This window comes from Quercus suber, unplaced genomic scaffold (genome assembly GCF_002906115.3).
Source record: "Quercus suber isolate HL8 unplaced genomic scaffold, Cork oak 2.0 scaffold_35, whole genome shotgun sequence".
NCBI lineage: Eukaryota > Viridiplantae > Streptophyta > Magnoliopsida > Fagales > Fagaceae > Quercus > Quercus suber.
Genome location: NW_027069500.1, coordinates 1213147 through 1228621, shown reverse-complemented (window position 1 = coordinate 1228621; position 15475 = coordinate 1213147). Strand labels below are relative to the sequence as shown.

The 15475-nt window shown below is 32.5% G+C and overlaps 1 protein-coding gene across 1 annotated transcript; it reads right to left on the bottom strand.

The window, feature by feature from the left end:
• Window positions 1-259: 259 nt before the first annotated feature.
• Window positions 260-3911, bottom strand: LOC112018929 (uncharacterized; the record flags this gene model as incomplete). The annotated part of the gene is given in 3 exon segments (XM_065770719.1): window positions 260-319; window positions 415-495; window positions 3419-3911. Coding segments are annotated over 3 exon segments (504 nt in total), but the record flags the coding sequence as incomplete, so codon positions are not given.
• Window positions 3912-15475: the final 11564 nt, after the last annotated feature.

The following is a 15475-nucleotide window of genomic DNA, read 5'->3' as shown; positions in this document are numbered from 1 at the left end:
AAAAAAAAAAAAAAAAAAAAAAAAAAAAAATGCCAAGAACAAGTTCTAGAAACTGAAAGCTCATTAAATGTAGTATTTGTATATGTAATGTACTAAATTCTTGAGAAAGATCCACAAAAGACAAATCATTAAGAGCTCAGAAAAAAACTCGTTTTGATTACAAAATTTCAAAAAAGACTAGGAACTAAGCTAGAGACGCAAACATAAAAACAAGATGATCCTTCATGCAGAGGGCTGTAAAATTTAAAAGGAAGCTCACCAGATAGGTTAAGGCTTTCACTGGACCGGACAAGACTAGTAATAGCATAGTTGTTGCCACCTATGAAGAATAATTAAGACACATGACACAATGATTTCAATGTAAATCTTCAAAAAATGCTGTATTGTAATATGGTGGAAATATCGGTTACAAACCATAGTCTTCCTTCCTGCTGCAATGCCCCATCTCATTGAGGAGATTACTATTGGCAACGAGAAGACGCAACCAAAGTAATTCTGTGCAAAACCATATCTTATTGAGAAAAAAATGCATGACACAATACATAAGAAAAAAATAAATAAATAATGTGAGACACATATAGCTATTTATATGGGACTGAAGAACATTATAATTAGCTATTTATATCAGGGCAGGAAAAAAGAAAAGAAAAGGAATCTCCCTTTTCTGTTCTTGCTTGGTCGGGTTGTGTTGTTCATTCCTTTGTGTTTAAAACACTGTTTTGTTAAGGTTTCAGGTTTGTGTGCTGCCACTTTCTCCTTTTTATTTTTATTTTTGGATGATTCGGTACTTACAACAATGCAGGAGGGGAATTCAAACCTTATCAAAGAGAGCAGACAATGCCACTGAGCAACAAGGCTCTTGGTGTTGCTCCTTGTTTTTCTTTTTGGGAATAATAATACCAACTATCGAAAATGAATTATTAAAAAAGGAAATTCCCACAATCAGCACATTTCTATAAATAAGTAATCAATATGTGTGGGATGAGTTTGGAGGGACGAGTTAGTGGAGGGTTACAACGTTGGCATCTTTTGATGATCCTGTTAGTGAAATTCTGGTTTTGCAAGATGCTGTGCTTCAGGAATGTCTCGTGATTAAGGTTGTCAAAATCGGAATCCTACGTAAGATCGTTAAAGGTAGGTGGGATCGTAAATCGTAATATCGGATCGTGAATCGTAAAATCCTACAAATTTTCAAATTTAAAACAAAAAGCGCATTGATAATGATTTTGTATGTTGAATAATAACGTAAATTATAAATTCATCCGTAAAAATAAAAATATATAAATAAATAAAATAAAAAAACTAAGATTTGCATCATATGATGTAATTTGCATGTCATACATCGCTAAGTCTATATAACGAAACAAATATATTTAAGTTTTGACCCAATGTATCTAAAAAGTTCTATAAATGTTTAATAGCAACCAAATACCAAAATATTTATCAAAACATATGAAAAATATTTTCCAAGTTCTAAGTTCCAAGTTTGAAATACAAAATAAGTTAGCAAATGGAAACTAGCTACCTGCAATATGAAATCCAAATGCAAGATGAATATTAAGGTGAAGTGAACATTTAATTATTCACATTTTAAGGTTCTTATAACCACCGTCCTAAATTCCTAATCATCATCATCCATTTCACCATCTATGTAGATATTATATATTTGTATACTAGAGCTGCAAAAGACATCAAGATACAATTTCACACTCAACTATTCAAGTTATACCACTCAGCAACAATTAAAGAGCATGCTCAAAAAAATCAAGCAATCATTATACAAATACAAGCATTGCTGATAAAATTATATATAAAAAAAATATTTTAGTAATATCAGAATACAAATTAGTATATTGATCGAACAAATTTAACAATATTATAACTTACAAGGCAGCTTAAAAGGCAACAAAGTCAACATCAAATTCTTCATTTAGAAATGATAAAGCATTCCTTCATTTTGATTACAAGTGAACTAGAAACTAGAAAACATTTGCTTAGGTTAACATAATTTTAAAAAATAAAAATAAAAAATCATACCATCACAACATGAAAAAATAAAAACCCTCAAAACTTCATCAAAACCAAAAAATTATCCCATAAAAAAATAAAAAAATAAAAAAAAAAAACCAAAAATTTATGTTTTTGGTAGGATCGGTAAGATCCCATACAATCCTATACGATCCTACACGATCCTATGTACGATCCTACCAGTTTTTAGGATCCTAGTGCGATCCTAAATGGTTTGGTAAGGTAGGACCTTAAAATCGTGATTCAGATCATGATTTTGACAACCATGCTCGTGATGGTATTGTGGCTCCTTCATCACCCCCTCGCTCGCCCAAATTCCAGCAATTTGCAGCACAGAATGGACCCCTCCAGAAAAGTAGCTCATTAAAATCAACTTTGCGGGGCCATTTTTTACAGAAAAGCGTTTCATTGGTAGCGGAAGTGGAGGCCCTTGGAGGGTTGAAAGCAGGAGATTTTGCATTAATATTGGGCTACAGAGAGGTGATAATTGAAGGCGATTCTGAGTTTGTCATCAATGCTCATAAATTTGAAGAAGATTGAATGGCTTTATATGAACTCTTATTAAGGACAAGCAAATGAAGACACATTGTAACGCAGTAGTTCACCCCCTGGATAGAAAAGCCAAGGATATTGCTGGTTCTTAAATCTAGTCTGATTTTTATTTTTTTACCCCCAGATATTTCTGTAGTTCTTTCGTGGGAGTAATTTTCTCCATTTGAATAAATTTTCTTAAACCCATTCTCAAAATAAAAATAATCAATATGCACCAGGAAACAAAAGAAGACCCAATTATATTTTATAAAAGCCAATTTGAAACTGTTAAATATTAGCATTGATACACTATGTTGAATATGTTAATATGGATGCAGAAGCGAAAGCATAAAGTATAGAACATAATAACACACAAGGGTTACATGGTCCAGCCTAATGGCCTAAATTGAGGGAGAAAATCCTAAAGGGCTACATCAATAATATATTAGAGTATAGTACAAATCATGTGTTTCAATAAACCATAATGTGTATATATAATAAACTAAATCCTATACTAATAGAAGTAAGAGACCTGCTTTGCAAACAAAATAGAATTAAGCCTGTGCCTATGCTAATGGGCTAATATAATCCAAAAGGCAAACAAGTGAAGCTAAAAAAAATAAAAAAATAAAAAGTCTAAGAAATAGAAAATGCAGGGAAACAAAAAATAAGCCATGGAATATATACACACACACATACATAAAGAATGGTTCACAGGAGACGGTACAAAAAGCAGCATAAACAAATTATAAGAGAAAAAAGAACAGAGCATAAATAACGCGATAGAAAGTGTAGAGAGCAATAACTAATAAATTGGCTAAGACCCATTTAGCAAATAAGAGTTTTAAGAGCAAGAGACCTCAATTGAGAGAGAATTGCTCAAGAAGTAGACCAAGCCAGTGAGCGCAGCAAACATGGAGCACTCAACCAATGCCAGAGTTTTCTTATAAACGACACCGTTTGGGGACAAGTCTTCAAGTTCCGGTGAAAAAACATTGGAAGAGTATTCGCCACCTTCATTGGCAGCAATTGGTGCTTCAGGTTTTGAAACTCTGAAGAAATTGAAGGTGGGTTTGAACCTGGGGAAAAGAGTGGATTTGTGAAGGGAAGGAGAGAGAAAATGAGGTGGAGGAAGAAGGGTAGTTTGGGGAATAGAAAAATATGGAAGATGGGATTGAAGTTGAAGAAGCTTCAAGGGTGGAACTGGAACAGGAACAATCATGGTTCATGGAGATTGGAGATATATGCAGATGCAACTAATGACTAGTAGTACCTACTAACTAGTTCTTCAGTTTTAGATAGCTCATCCCATACGGAGGAGTTTACATAGGGAGCTGACTCAATATGTCTTTGGGCCTTGGTTTTCTCTTTCTATACAAAGTACATTCACTGAGTTTGGGCTGGAATAAAACTAGCCCAGCGGTAATGGCATAATAAGAGGATTTTTTTTTTTTCTTGTTTTCTTTTTTTGGGATAGGTTCTCCTCCACAAGTTCCCATTTATTTTGGTTCGTGATACTAGTTTTCCTTTTTGCCAAATAAAATGAACTAAAAAGAAATATGAAAATGAAATAATATATAGAATTTAGTCTTTCAATTGATCATCCACACACTATAAAATATTTGATGAACACAATTGTGTTCTATTTTATATATAGAGGCCACTTCAAGTTTTTTTTTTTTTTTTTTTTTTTTTTTTTGAGAAGAACACTTCAAGTTAGTTTATTTATTTATTTATTTGAGAAACAAACACACACACAATGCAAGCTTGATTGTTGTGACAAAATTTGAGCTCATACGAAAAATAATTAAATTTTTCTTTAAAATGATTACTCATGAACTCAAATCAGACTTAAAATAATAATAGAGGTCGTAAAATGGGGCATCTACAACCTTGAACACAATTGTATAAACCAGGTACATGGTAACGATTCCAGACCCATGAAGTTTCATCTTATAGTCTCACCAAAAGTCAAAAACTATTCTCCGAAAAATAACTCTCCAAAAATAATTCAAAATGTGAAAACCTCCAAACGAGACCAAATTGAACTAAAATAAAACTCAATATTGTTGGACTTTTGAGGGTCACAAATGCACCAAATGTCTAACATTTAGAAACAAAATCTTAAATTCTTGTCTTGCCATCCCACGATATTACAATCTGCTTGCTATTTCTCAAAATATGAGAAGAGAAGGAATGACCAACTTAGGTTCTCTTTGAGAATTGTTTATTTTACTGAAATTGAAAATTTTTTGCTGAAAATATGCAAAAAAAAAAAAAAAAAAAAAAAAAAGAAGCCAAAAACTGACTTTTGGAGTAATGAGACCCACTTTAGGAGCAAAAATAAGTTTAAAAGTAAAATAAGCTAACTTTTTCTCAAATCCCAAACGCAGTAGTAAGAAATTTTTCTTCTTAAAAAAAAAAAAACTTAGTAAGTAACCATTGATCTTAGGCGTAAATGCACTTTTAGTCCCTATGTTTTTGCTTTTTTCCATTTTAGTCCCTATATTTTATTTTTTCCACTTTTAGTCCCTAAAACCAATTTACGCGTTCCATTTTGGTCCTTTCCGTCAATCAACCGACGGAAATTGCTGAGGTGGCAACCGGAAGAATTAAAATATTATAAAAAATGCCACATCACCCTGACACGTCAGCATCTATTTTTTTTTTTTTGGTAAATAATTTGTAAATTTTAACTAAATAAAAAAAGAAAATTTAAAAATACAAACTGAAATTTAAAAAACAAGAACACAAGAACAGAGACCCAGAAAATTAGACCCAACAACATGAATTCAAAATTAAACCCATTGAATCAACTTCCTTTCCCACTTAAAATCAAATCAATAATGCTGAAAACCCATCAATTTTTCTGGTTCTTCCCCAAAGATTCATAGCCAAAATCATAAAATCAAAGAAACCCAGAAATCTCAAACACTCAAAAACCCAGAAACCCTAAAACTCAAGGATTAAGTGTGAAACCCTCCACTGTCACCACCATGAAGCTGCAGATGCACTGATACCCATAACAAAAATTCAAAGCAAAACCAAAACTTACATCCAATTTGAGAGAGAGAATCAGAACACCCAAAGACCCATTGCCACCAAATCGCCACCCACATCAGTATCAACCTCCCTAAACCCATAGTGAACCCATCCCCACAAACAACACAACAATCCTCCACTGCCGCCACCATGAATCTTGCATCAATACACACAACAAAAATTCAAAGAAAAACCAAAACCCACATCCAATCTGAGAGAGAGAATCGAAGTGAGAGAGAGAGGATTAGAATGAGAGAGAGAGAGAGAGAGAGAGAATCCACCATCGCCGCCGCTCCAAAACACCACACCGTTGCTGCCGATCTCCAAAACACCACCATGAATCTTGCATCAATACCCACAACAAAAATTCAAAGAAAAACCAAAACCCACATCCAATTTGAGAGAGAGAATCGAAGTGAGAGAGAGAGGAACGGAATGAGAGAAAGAGAGAGAATCCACCATCGCCGCCGCTCCAAACCACCACGCCGTCGTCGCCGATCTCCAAAACACCATGCTATTGTCGCTGATCTTCCAGTCCATGCTGCTGATTTCGATCTCCAGTCCATGCCGATCTGAGAGAGACACTGAATCAGAGAGAGGGGAGAGAGAAAGGCAGATGAGAAATGAGAGAGAGGAGTCACCATGTGATTCAAAGAAGAGAGAGAAAGAAGTGATATTTTAATTGAATTTGTGTGATTGAATTCGTGTGATTGGTCTTATTTTCTGTGTCTATGTTCTTGTGTTCTTGTTTTTTAAATTTGAGTTTGTATTTTTAAATTTTCTTTTTTTATTTAGTTAAAATTTACAAATTATTTACCAAAAAAAATAGATGCTAACGTGTCAGGGTGATGTGGCATTTTTTATAGTATTTTAATTCTTCCGGTTGCCACTTCAGCAATTTCCGTCGGTTGATTGACGGAAAGGACCAAAATGGAACGTGTAAATTGGTTTTAAGGACTAAAAGTGGAAAAAATAAAATGTAGGGACTAAAATGGAAAAAAGCCAAAACATAGGGACTAAAAGTGCATTTACGCCTAGATTTTAAGGGTATTTTATGTGGTAGCTATATGCCCATATGCGTTGCATCTACTCTCTCACATATTGGAAGTTGTAACTTGTAGGGCTTACAACTTTTAAGGCTCACAAGTTGAGAGTGGTGGAATACATATAATCGTTGCATGGGATAATTTTCTCACACATCTCAAGTTCAAACTTCAAACTACAATCACTTGGCAATAAGGCCAAAGCTCACAATTTTAATTTCTCAAGCTAGAAAAACAACAATTATAATTTGGAAAATTAACTCAGTGTTTGATTATATTAAGGTTGTCTAGCATCTGACCAGGCCTGATAAACCCTCTCGACCCAAAGTCATCCGACCTGTAATGCATCTAATCCAAGCGATGGATTGATCGACGACGGGTACAATCTTCCAATCTGATCAAGATCAGGTCGAGTGGTAGTTCTCCCCACCCATATATCAACTATGACCAACCCGCCATATACATTCGTAGTTCTTCCATCTCTAGTGATTCACAACTCATTATAATGATGAAACCCACAAATTCAATGAAGATCTCCACAATGTCGAGATCTCCACCAGATTCAATAAGATCTCCATCGATCTGAGAAGATTTGGTGCGATCTACCTTAGATTCCCATAAATCTCTGCCACGCATCACGATCTCGAGGAGGAGGATGTGGCAACTTCGACCAATCTAACTATTGCAAATGTGAAGCTTTTGTGGTCGACGACTTGTGATTCTATCAGTCGGCGAGGTGTTTGTGATTTTGAAACTTGATTTAGTTGGGTCGAGTATGGATTGATGGACAATCCGACCAAACCCAATCCATGAACACCCTTAGTTATATGCAATTTAGTCAAATAGAACTCCAAGTGATGGGGCTGACTATTGATATGTAGGGAAAAAATAACGGATTACTCAATGTTTAGATAATGAAATATTTAAAAGAAAAAAAAAGTATTGGTAGGTGGCTACTAGCTATGTGGCAGCTTAGATAAGACTGGGGGAAAAAATACAGATAGAACAACATTCTGGGGTTTATGGTTGTAATCCCAAATTTACACTTGGTTTTCTCTTCGATTTGGGGAGATTGATTTGAGGTGGGCCCGGATGCAAAACCGTTGGGTCCTCTCTTTTCTCTCTTGTAAACAACATGAGTTTCTCTCCACTTGTCTGATGTCTCTCATGTATTTTCCATTCCTTCAGTTTTCACTCTAATCAAATGGATTCTTAGATTGATAATATAAAAAGATAACATAGATTTGGTTCATAATGACGGGGTTGGACTGCCACTGGCATGGCAAATGGCTTTATTATTATAATTATTAATTAATATTAAGTTGTGCACCCATCCATGCAATTTGATTTTTATTATTATTTTTAAATGTTAAAAAAATGGCTCGATTAGGTTTACCTGTAAAATAAATAAATAAAAGAGGTTGAGTCACAGGTCAACCTATTTTTACTCTGTATCAAAAAAAATATGGGTTCAAGTTATGTCTTTTCTTCCAAGTTTGGGTCAAGTTGTTGGGTCATAACTCATTTTGCCATGCTTATGCTCACCTGTCATTATGGTCGCCATCAATGGTTAGCACATTTTCTATTAGTCTTTTGTTGATTAAAGACCGTTTGAAATATAGATCATGTGCGTGTGTAGGGTTCAGAACGGAATGGAAATGGTGATTGGTGAGTGAGTGTTAAGTTTTTAGCTCAACTATTGCTTTAGTCTGTAAGGGAGAGAAAATGTTGTTAATGGGTCCAAGTTGATGTGGACAACATTTTGTTGTGAGGTCCATAGTCTTCATAAAAATTAGGGTAATATACTATTTTGACCCTTAAATTTCAACAAAAGTTTGTTTTTCGTCCCTAAATTTTAAAAAGTTTTTTTTTTTTTTTCCATCCCTAAACTTTGTAAATAGCTTTTTCAATAGTTTAGAGACAAAAATATGGATGAAAAAAAAAATTCAATAGTGTAGAGATGAAAAACAAACTTTGAGTAAAATTTATGGATATAAAAAAAAAAATCAATAATTTAGGGACGAAATATGAACTTTTCAATAATTTAGGGACCAAAAATGAACTTCTTAAAAGTTTAGGAATGAAAAACAAATTTTTAGTAAAGTTTAGGGACCAAAATAGTATTTTACCTTAAAAATTATCCTATAGCCAACCAATTTAGTTATTTATTTATTTATTTATTTTTTGACAAAACTCCCAAGATAAGAAAATTGGATTGCATATAGTGAAATGTGAAGCAGATTTTCCTAGACTCCAATTGATAAATTTTAATCCAAATTACCAACTTAATTAATTAGATCAATAATTATACAGTGGACTTCAATTTTTTTAATCCAAAATTTGTACCATGATTAGAGAGATCTGATTGGCATGGCTGTTGCTTCAGATCAACACGGCATGCATTAGAAAATGACAGATTCAGATTTTCTAGAGTTTCTAAGGTACTTTACCAAATAGATTTCTTTAAAATTCTGTAACATTAGCATTCCACTGAAAATACTCTTAAAATAATAAAATAATATTGCAAAAAAAAAAAAAAAAACCCTTCCCTCCCCATGGAGATCTGCCAATTTGGTTTCCACCTCCAACAAAATTATAGACGATTTTTCCTTCTTCGGCAACTTTTATATGTGCTTCGTGCTCAACCCCTCACCTAAAAAGTTCCAATTTTTAATGTCAACTGTAATCTCTTTCCCCCTAAATTCTAGATTCTTTCTTTCTTTTGGTTTTGAAAACCCTTTCTTTTGGTTTTGAAAACCTTTTCTTTTGATTTCTTTTAAACACAGTTGTTTGTTTCTCATTTTAAGATTTTCTGGTTTGGAAAATGAAATCAACCTACCACATTCAATATCGTTTGTTCTCTTGGGACCAAACAGGGGGATTGGTTTGTAACGTTTGTTCCTATTAATTTTAAGTTTTATTGTACTGAACAAAACAATCTCAATGGATCTGAATCATCTGATAAAGAGTGATGGTTTTTTCTTTTCTGAGAAACAAACACACACAAGGGAGAGGAAGAGGGATGGGAGAGGAAGAGGGAAAGAAGTTCTAATACAAATGCACATCACAAACTTCNACCTAAGGTACTATATATAAGTTTTACCCTTAATAATAAATGACAATTGATTATTTTGAAATTTTGCGTGTAAGTAAACTATAATTGATATCAAGTAAATACATGGATTAAAGAAAAATGTGATTTATAAAAAGTCATTGAGTGATATAACTTTAATCAAAGCTACAAAAAAATTAACACATACCAAACAATTTAGCAGTAATATATCTCAAAAAGTATGATATTTATTTAACATCTATATGACAAATTTTAAGCAAGCAAAAAAACCTATTTATGAATAGCAATAGAAAAACACGTATATGAACAAATTTGTTGAAGCAATTAATGATACTTATGACAAGAAGAATCCAATTTTGGCTTCAAAACACACCTAGGTAAGCCTCCAAGTTAGCCTCAAATTCCACTATATATAGCATTGTTATTAATCGTACCAAATAAGAAATGCATTCTCTATCTCAAAAGAATCTCAAAAGAAATAAAACAAGGAAAGAACAAAATAAGGAAATAAGCAAGGTATTATTCTTGCTTGCCATAATTTCAAAAAAAAAAAAAAAAAAACAAATTGAATATTCTAAACTTGAAACTTATCTTTCATGTGTCCAAATCTATTAAAAAACATTGTCTATAAAAATTTTCAATCTTTATAGGCTCAAACTTTACTATTAGACTAATATGTAGCTTCATGCAAATGCACAGATATAATTAAAAACAAAAATCGTAATTATACAATTCAAATTTTTTTTATAGAAGAGGTTCAAATTATGCAAGCTTACACTTTTTTTAAACCATACATTTCTGAAACATGTAATGGTTTCTCATTATACTTATGATTTATAATTTAATTGGTTTTAGACTCTTTGGTTTTTGCACCTAATAATTCACTTGTCACAAAAATTAAAAACTTAGATGGACACGTGACAAAAAATTGGACTTCAATTGAAATCCAATTTAGAATCTAATTGGATTTGTACTCTTTGATTTTTACACTAAATAATTCACTTAGTACTAAATTAAAAATTAAATGAGACACATGGCGAAAAATTGAGAATTGTGAATCATGCTTTGCCAACCTTCCATTTGCATTGAGCCACCAAATCTTGACAAAACATATAAATATATAATTTTAAGAATTTTCTTTTATCTCAGCATATGATGCAATAGATAACATAACATAATTTTCATTCATTCTAATTATCTTGTGCCTTTACTGCAAGAAAACTTTCATTTTCTCTAAAGAAGTTGTTTTGTTCAAGGGAGTCAATACCGTACCGGAGGCTGTACCGGTTTGCCCAGCGGTACGGTATATTTCGGATACCGGTCAATACCGGTGTACCGTTTCGGGTTTATCACTATTTTTTATATTTTAAAATAAATAAATATATATATATATGTATGTGTGTGTATATATATTATAATAAATATAAAAGTTTATCATAAAACATTTCCTCAATTCAAAACTAATTATTCATAATTTTAAACTTTAGTATTAATTAAAAGGGGAAAAAAAAAACACACAATATAAAAAATAGAAAGCTTAAAAGTTACCATTGCATACTAAGAAAACAAATAATACTAATAAGTTACCATTCTACCGTAACAAAAATTCAAAAATTACAAAACTTAAAAAAAAAAATTTTAAAAAAAACTTTTTTCTGTACCGGCCGGTACGCCCGGTATCGGCCGGTATTGCCCGAAATTGGCCGGTATGGCCGATACATGGTCGGTACGGCCGGTATTTAAACCGATACGAAACGTTAATGTTTCGATACCGATATGCAACTGGTACGGTACGTACCGGCCGGTACGGCCGGTACCGGTACGGTATCGACTTCATTGGTTTTGTTCCCAGGGTTCACTAGCACACTAATGGCCTCTTAATAAAAATCCGGTAATAATAAGATAGTAATTGAGTGATCATAGATTAATGCAAATTGTGGCATATTTTTAATAGATAAAAGTCATATTATATTATTTACATAATCATTCTTTGTCACTTAAAAGAGATATGACCTAATTAATTTACTTTAGTTTGAGTATATTTTAAGTTATTATGAGTTAATTTAGCAGAGAGATAGCTTGTTCTATGGTGTAAATAGTAATGTAGCAGATACAACAGGTGGGGCGCTGTTGGATGCTATGGTAGAAGCTGCGCTCAAAGCTAAAAACCATGGTTTCCATTATATTTTGTTTCTAGGTACCAGCAGGCATTTAGTCCATCTACTTCAGCACAAGAAGACCTCAAACTGGCTGCAACAGATCAGGCTAGCTGATTTAGATTTTTTGAACCAAAATGGACTTTGCTATGATGTGTATTTAGTGCCTAAGCTTGTTGTGTATTATGTTGGGTTGCTTTCTCCCTTTTTTGGTATTAAAAAAAAAAAACTTGTTTCTTTCAAAAAACTATAGTTCCGTTTAACCCTTTTGCTTCAATATATTTTAAGTTATTATTTATGTAATCATGCTTTGTCACTGTAGGTTTTATTGGAAGTAGTATTTGAAAGGCATGAAGAATATTATGTTTGTCCCCCCTCCCCCCTCGGTTCCCTCTTTCCATTTTCTTTCTTTTTGAAAAACTCAAGTATTAGACTGATGTGGTAAAAAATAAATAAATAAATAAACAGGATTACCTTCATTATTATGACGCTCTTTCAAGAAATTTGAATACCACAATTATTCATTTATTTAAAAACACTAAAAGAAGAAAGGCAAAAGGGAAAAGAAGAAGAAGAAGAAGGAATCTATGATCTATAAGAAATCTTACAGTATTTCTTCAATTCTTAATATTCTTTTATAACAATCAAGAAAATAAGAACCAACATCAACACAAATATACTTTGAAGAAGTGGACTTCTTTTTCTTTACATAAAATTGACTCAATCAAATTTAAAAAATTATGTGTACTTTGTTTTTTTGAATAAGTATGTTGTTATTCTTCTGTAAAGGGATTTGCATAATTCAAATGCCAAGCAAAGCATAAAGAGATTCAAAGTCCTTATCTGTAATAATAATTAATAAAGTATATTGTTCTTAAAGGATTGAGAAGGACACTTCTTTTTCTTTATGTAGAATTGACTCAATCAAATTTAAAAATTATATGTATACTTTTTTGTTTGAAGAAGTATATTGTTCTTTCTTTTGTAAAGGGTTTGCGTAATTCAAATGCCAAGCAAAGCATAAAGAGATTCAACATCCTTATTTGTAATAATAATTTTTTTTTAAAAAAAATGTATATTGTTTTTAAAGGATTGAGTAGAAGGGCAATTAGGTCTTTTCATGTTGTGCTATATTTTTTATCCAAGTTAACAGCAAACTTGATATCGGGGTGCAAAGCGTAATAAGGATCATAGTTTTGAGTGCAAAACATGCATTTGAAAAGTTTTGAGTGCAAAGTGTAATAAAAATATATAGTTCAGGGTGGTAAAATGTAATTTCTCCTTAAAAAAAGTTGTTTAATATCCATTGAATTGGCATACACAACCTAAGAATCAATTGAAGTTAAGTGCGTGTAACTACTCAATCAAAATTTTTTTATTATACTTTGCTTGTTTGAAGAAGTTCATTGTTCTTTTCTTTTGTAAGAGGGTTTGCATAATTCTAATGCCAAGCAAAGCATAAAGAGTTTTAATGTCCTTTTCTCAAAGGGGGAAAAAGCAATGAGAAGTGTATACATAGTTCAAGAAAACGCTCATTCTTCAACTGCAGAGAGACTTTTGAGAATTGTTTTACAATTTGATTTAGTGTGAATGCTTCATGAAGGAGGAAATGATACCAAAAGGAAAAGTTCCATGTAATTCAACCATCTTAGTGAAACAAGTTGATACCAAGGATAAAGTTGAGGCTATAGACCATCATTGATATTGATTGAATTACTTAAGTGGTTAAAGACTGAAAACTGAGAAGAATCATACACATATTAAAGAAAGAGTTACATACTTACATTAGCTGCATAGGGCATGCTTTCATGTCTTTTAGTCAAAATATTAAAGAGCAACTATGCTCAACTTTACTCAGCTAAAACCTACCAATTAAAGTGGGGTGGCTCTAAACATCTTTATCAACTAACTGAGCTTATATAACCAAATTCATTTATTTTAGACAAGGTAAGTCAAGAAACACGAATCATCATAAGCTAATCTAATGCACACATTGATTGAATATCTACCAAGTATACTAAGTAGGCAACACCACTTAGAAGTTCAATCAGTTCTTAAATCACCAACTAGCTAAAAATCAAACCATCCAATTACATTGAGAGATTATCAGATCAAACCCAGAAGATTAAGAAATATATGAGTGGTTAGTAAATAAAAGTGGCTCTCCCTTCCCATCTTGATCCGAGTTATAGAAAATAAACCTCTTATTTGGAGCATATCCTTTTTATCTATCATGTGTCTAAACAAACTCAACGAAAACCCCATATATGTTTCTAGACTGCGCATGCATTTTGCCCCCAACAACAAAGCTTTGGATTTTCTTTTTGATCTCAATCCAACTCATACCTATTTCTTTTGCCACCCCCTTCTCCCTCGTGCTCTTAATAGTCCTTTCTCTCTCGGCTTTCTTTGAGCAATGTTAGAACTATAAATAATCACACAACTTTTGCTACAACTCGCCACGTGATGAGTTATGAGTGGTGGAGGTGTGGACCCACATGGACCCCCCACTTTTTCTTCACTACTTACAATTTTCCATGTGATGATTTGTGATAAAAGTTGTGTAATTGTTTGTGGTCTTAGCATTTTTCGCTTCCAGGTGCTGCCAAAATCAACTGATCTGTAGAATATAAAGTGTTCTCCAAATAATAGAATGAGACAAAATAATTAGTTGATAAAGAATACCACGTCATCCATTTCTTGGTGGAATAATGTCAGCAAAGATGGTTTAAACAAGGAAAAAGTTGCTGATTCTAGTTTTTTTTTTTTTTGCCCCTATTTTCTTTCGGCTGGGATGGTAAAAATAATAATAAAGGCACATTAAACTTTAATTAATTCTTTAAATCATAAGAAATATATAACCATTCCATATCACATTAGGCATCATAGGGCCTTTTCACTTCAAGTTATAAAAAGTCATGCAATTTTCTCTACATATTGGTAAACTTATAAAATCTTTAATCCCAAAACCATGGGATTTTTATGAAAATACATAATTTTCAAATGGGTAAAATCAAGAACAATTACCATATGTGTAGCAATATAATTGGGCACAATTTTTCTCCCTAAACATGGCCATAAACTCATCTAAAAATTCGTGTAAGACAAAAAAAAAAAAGCTCATTAACAATAAAATTATCTAATACACACATATTTTTCTAAGATAAAATAATTTAAGTCGAACATTTGGACTCACCATAAAAATTAAAACTTGAAATATCAAATACCAAAATTTTTAAGGAACTAATTTTAGATCTCACACAACTCAACATGAGATTTGATTCCATGCACTGTGAATAATGGTTGATCATGCTGTCTCTAGTGTCAATCGCATTTGAGTTTCATCTAATTTTCCACGATTTCCATAGCTCGAAGAACAAAGCCTCCTATTTTAACAAATATGTGCTTTGAGGCATGTTGTTTCATCGCACCTTTAATTGTGTTAACACCAAAAGTGAGAAACTTTTTCACATCTTAAACAAAGAGATGAGCAAGAAAGAAATATAGGATAGGAAAAGAAATACACCTTATAACAATAATTTGAGGAGAGAAAGAAGAAGTATGTCATTGACATCTTAGAGATATTTATGAAGATTTTTTCC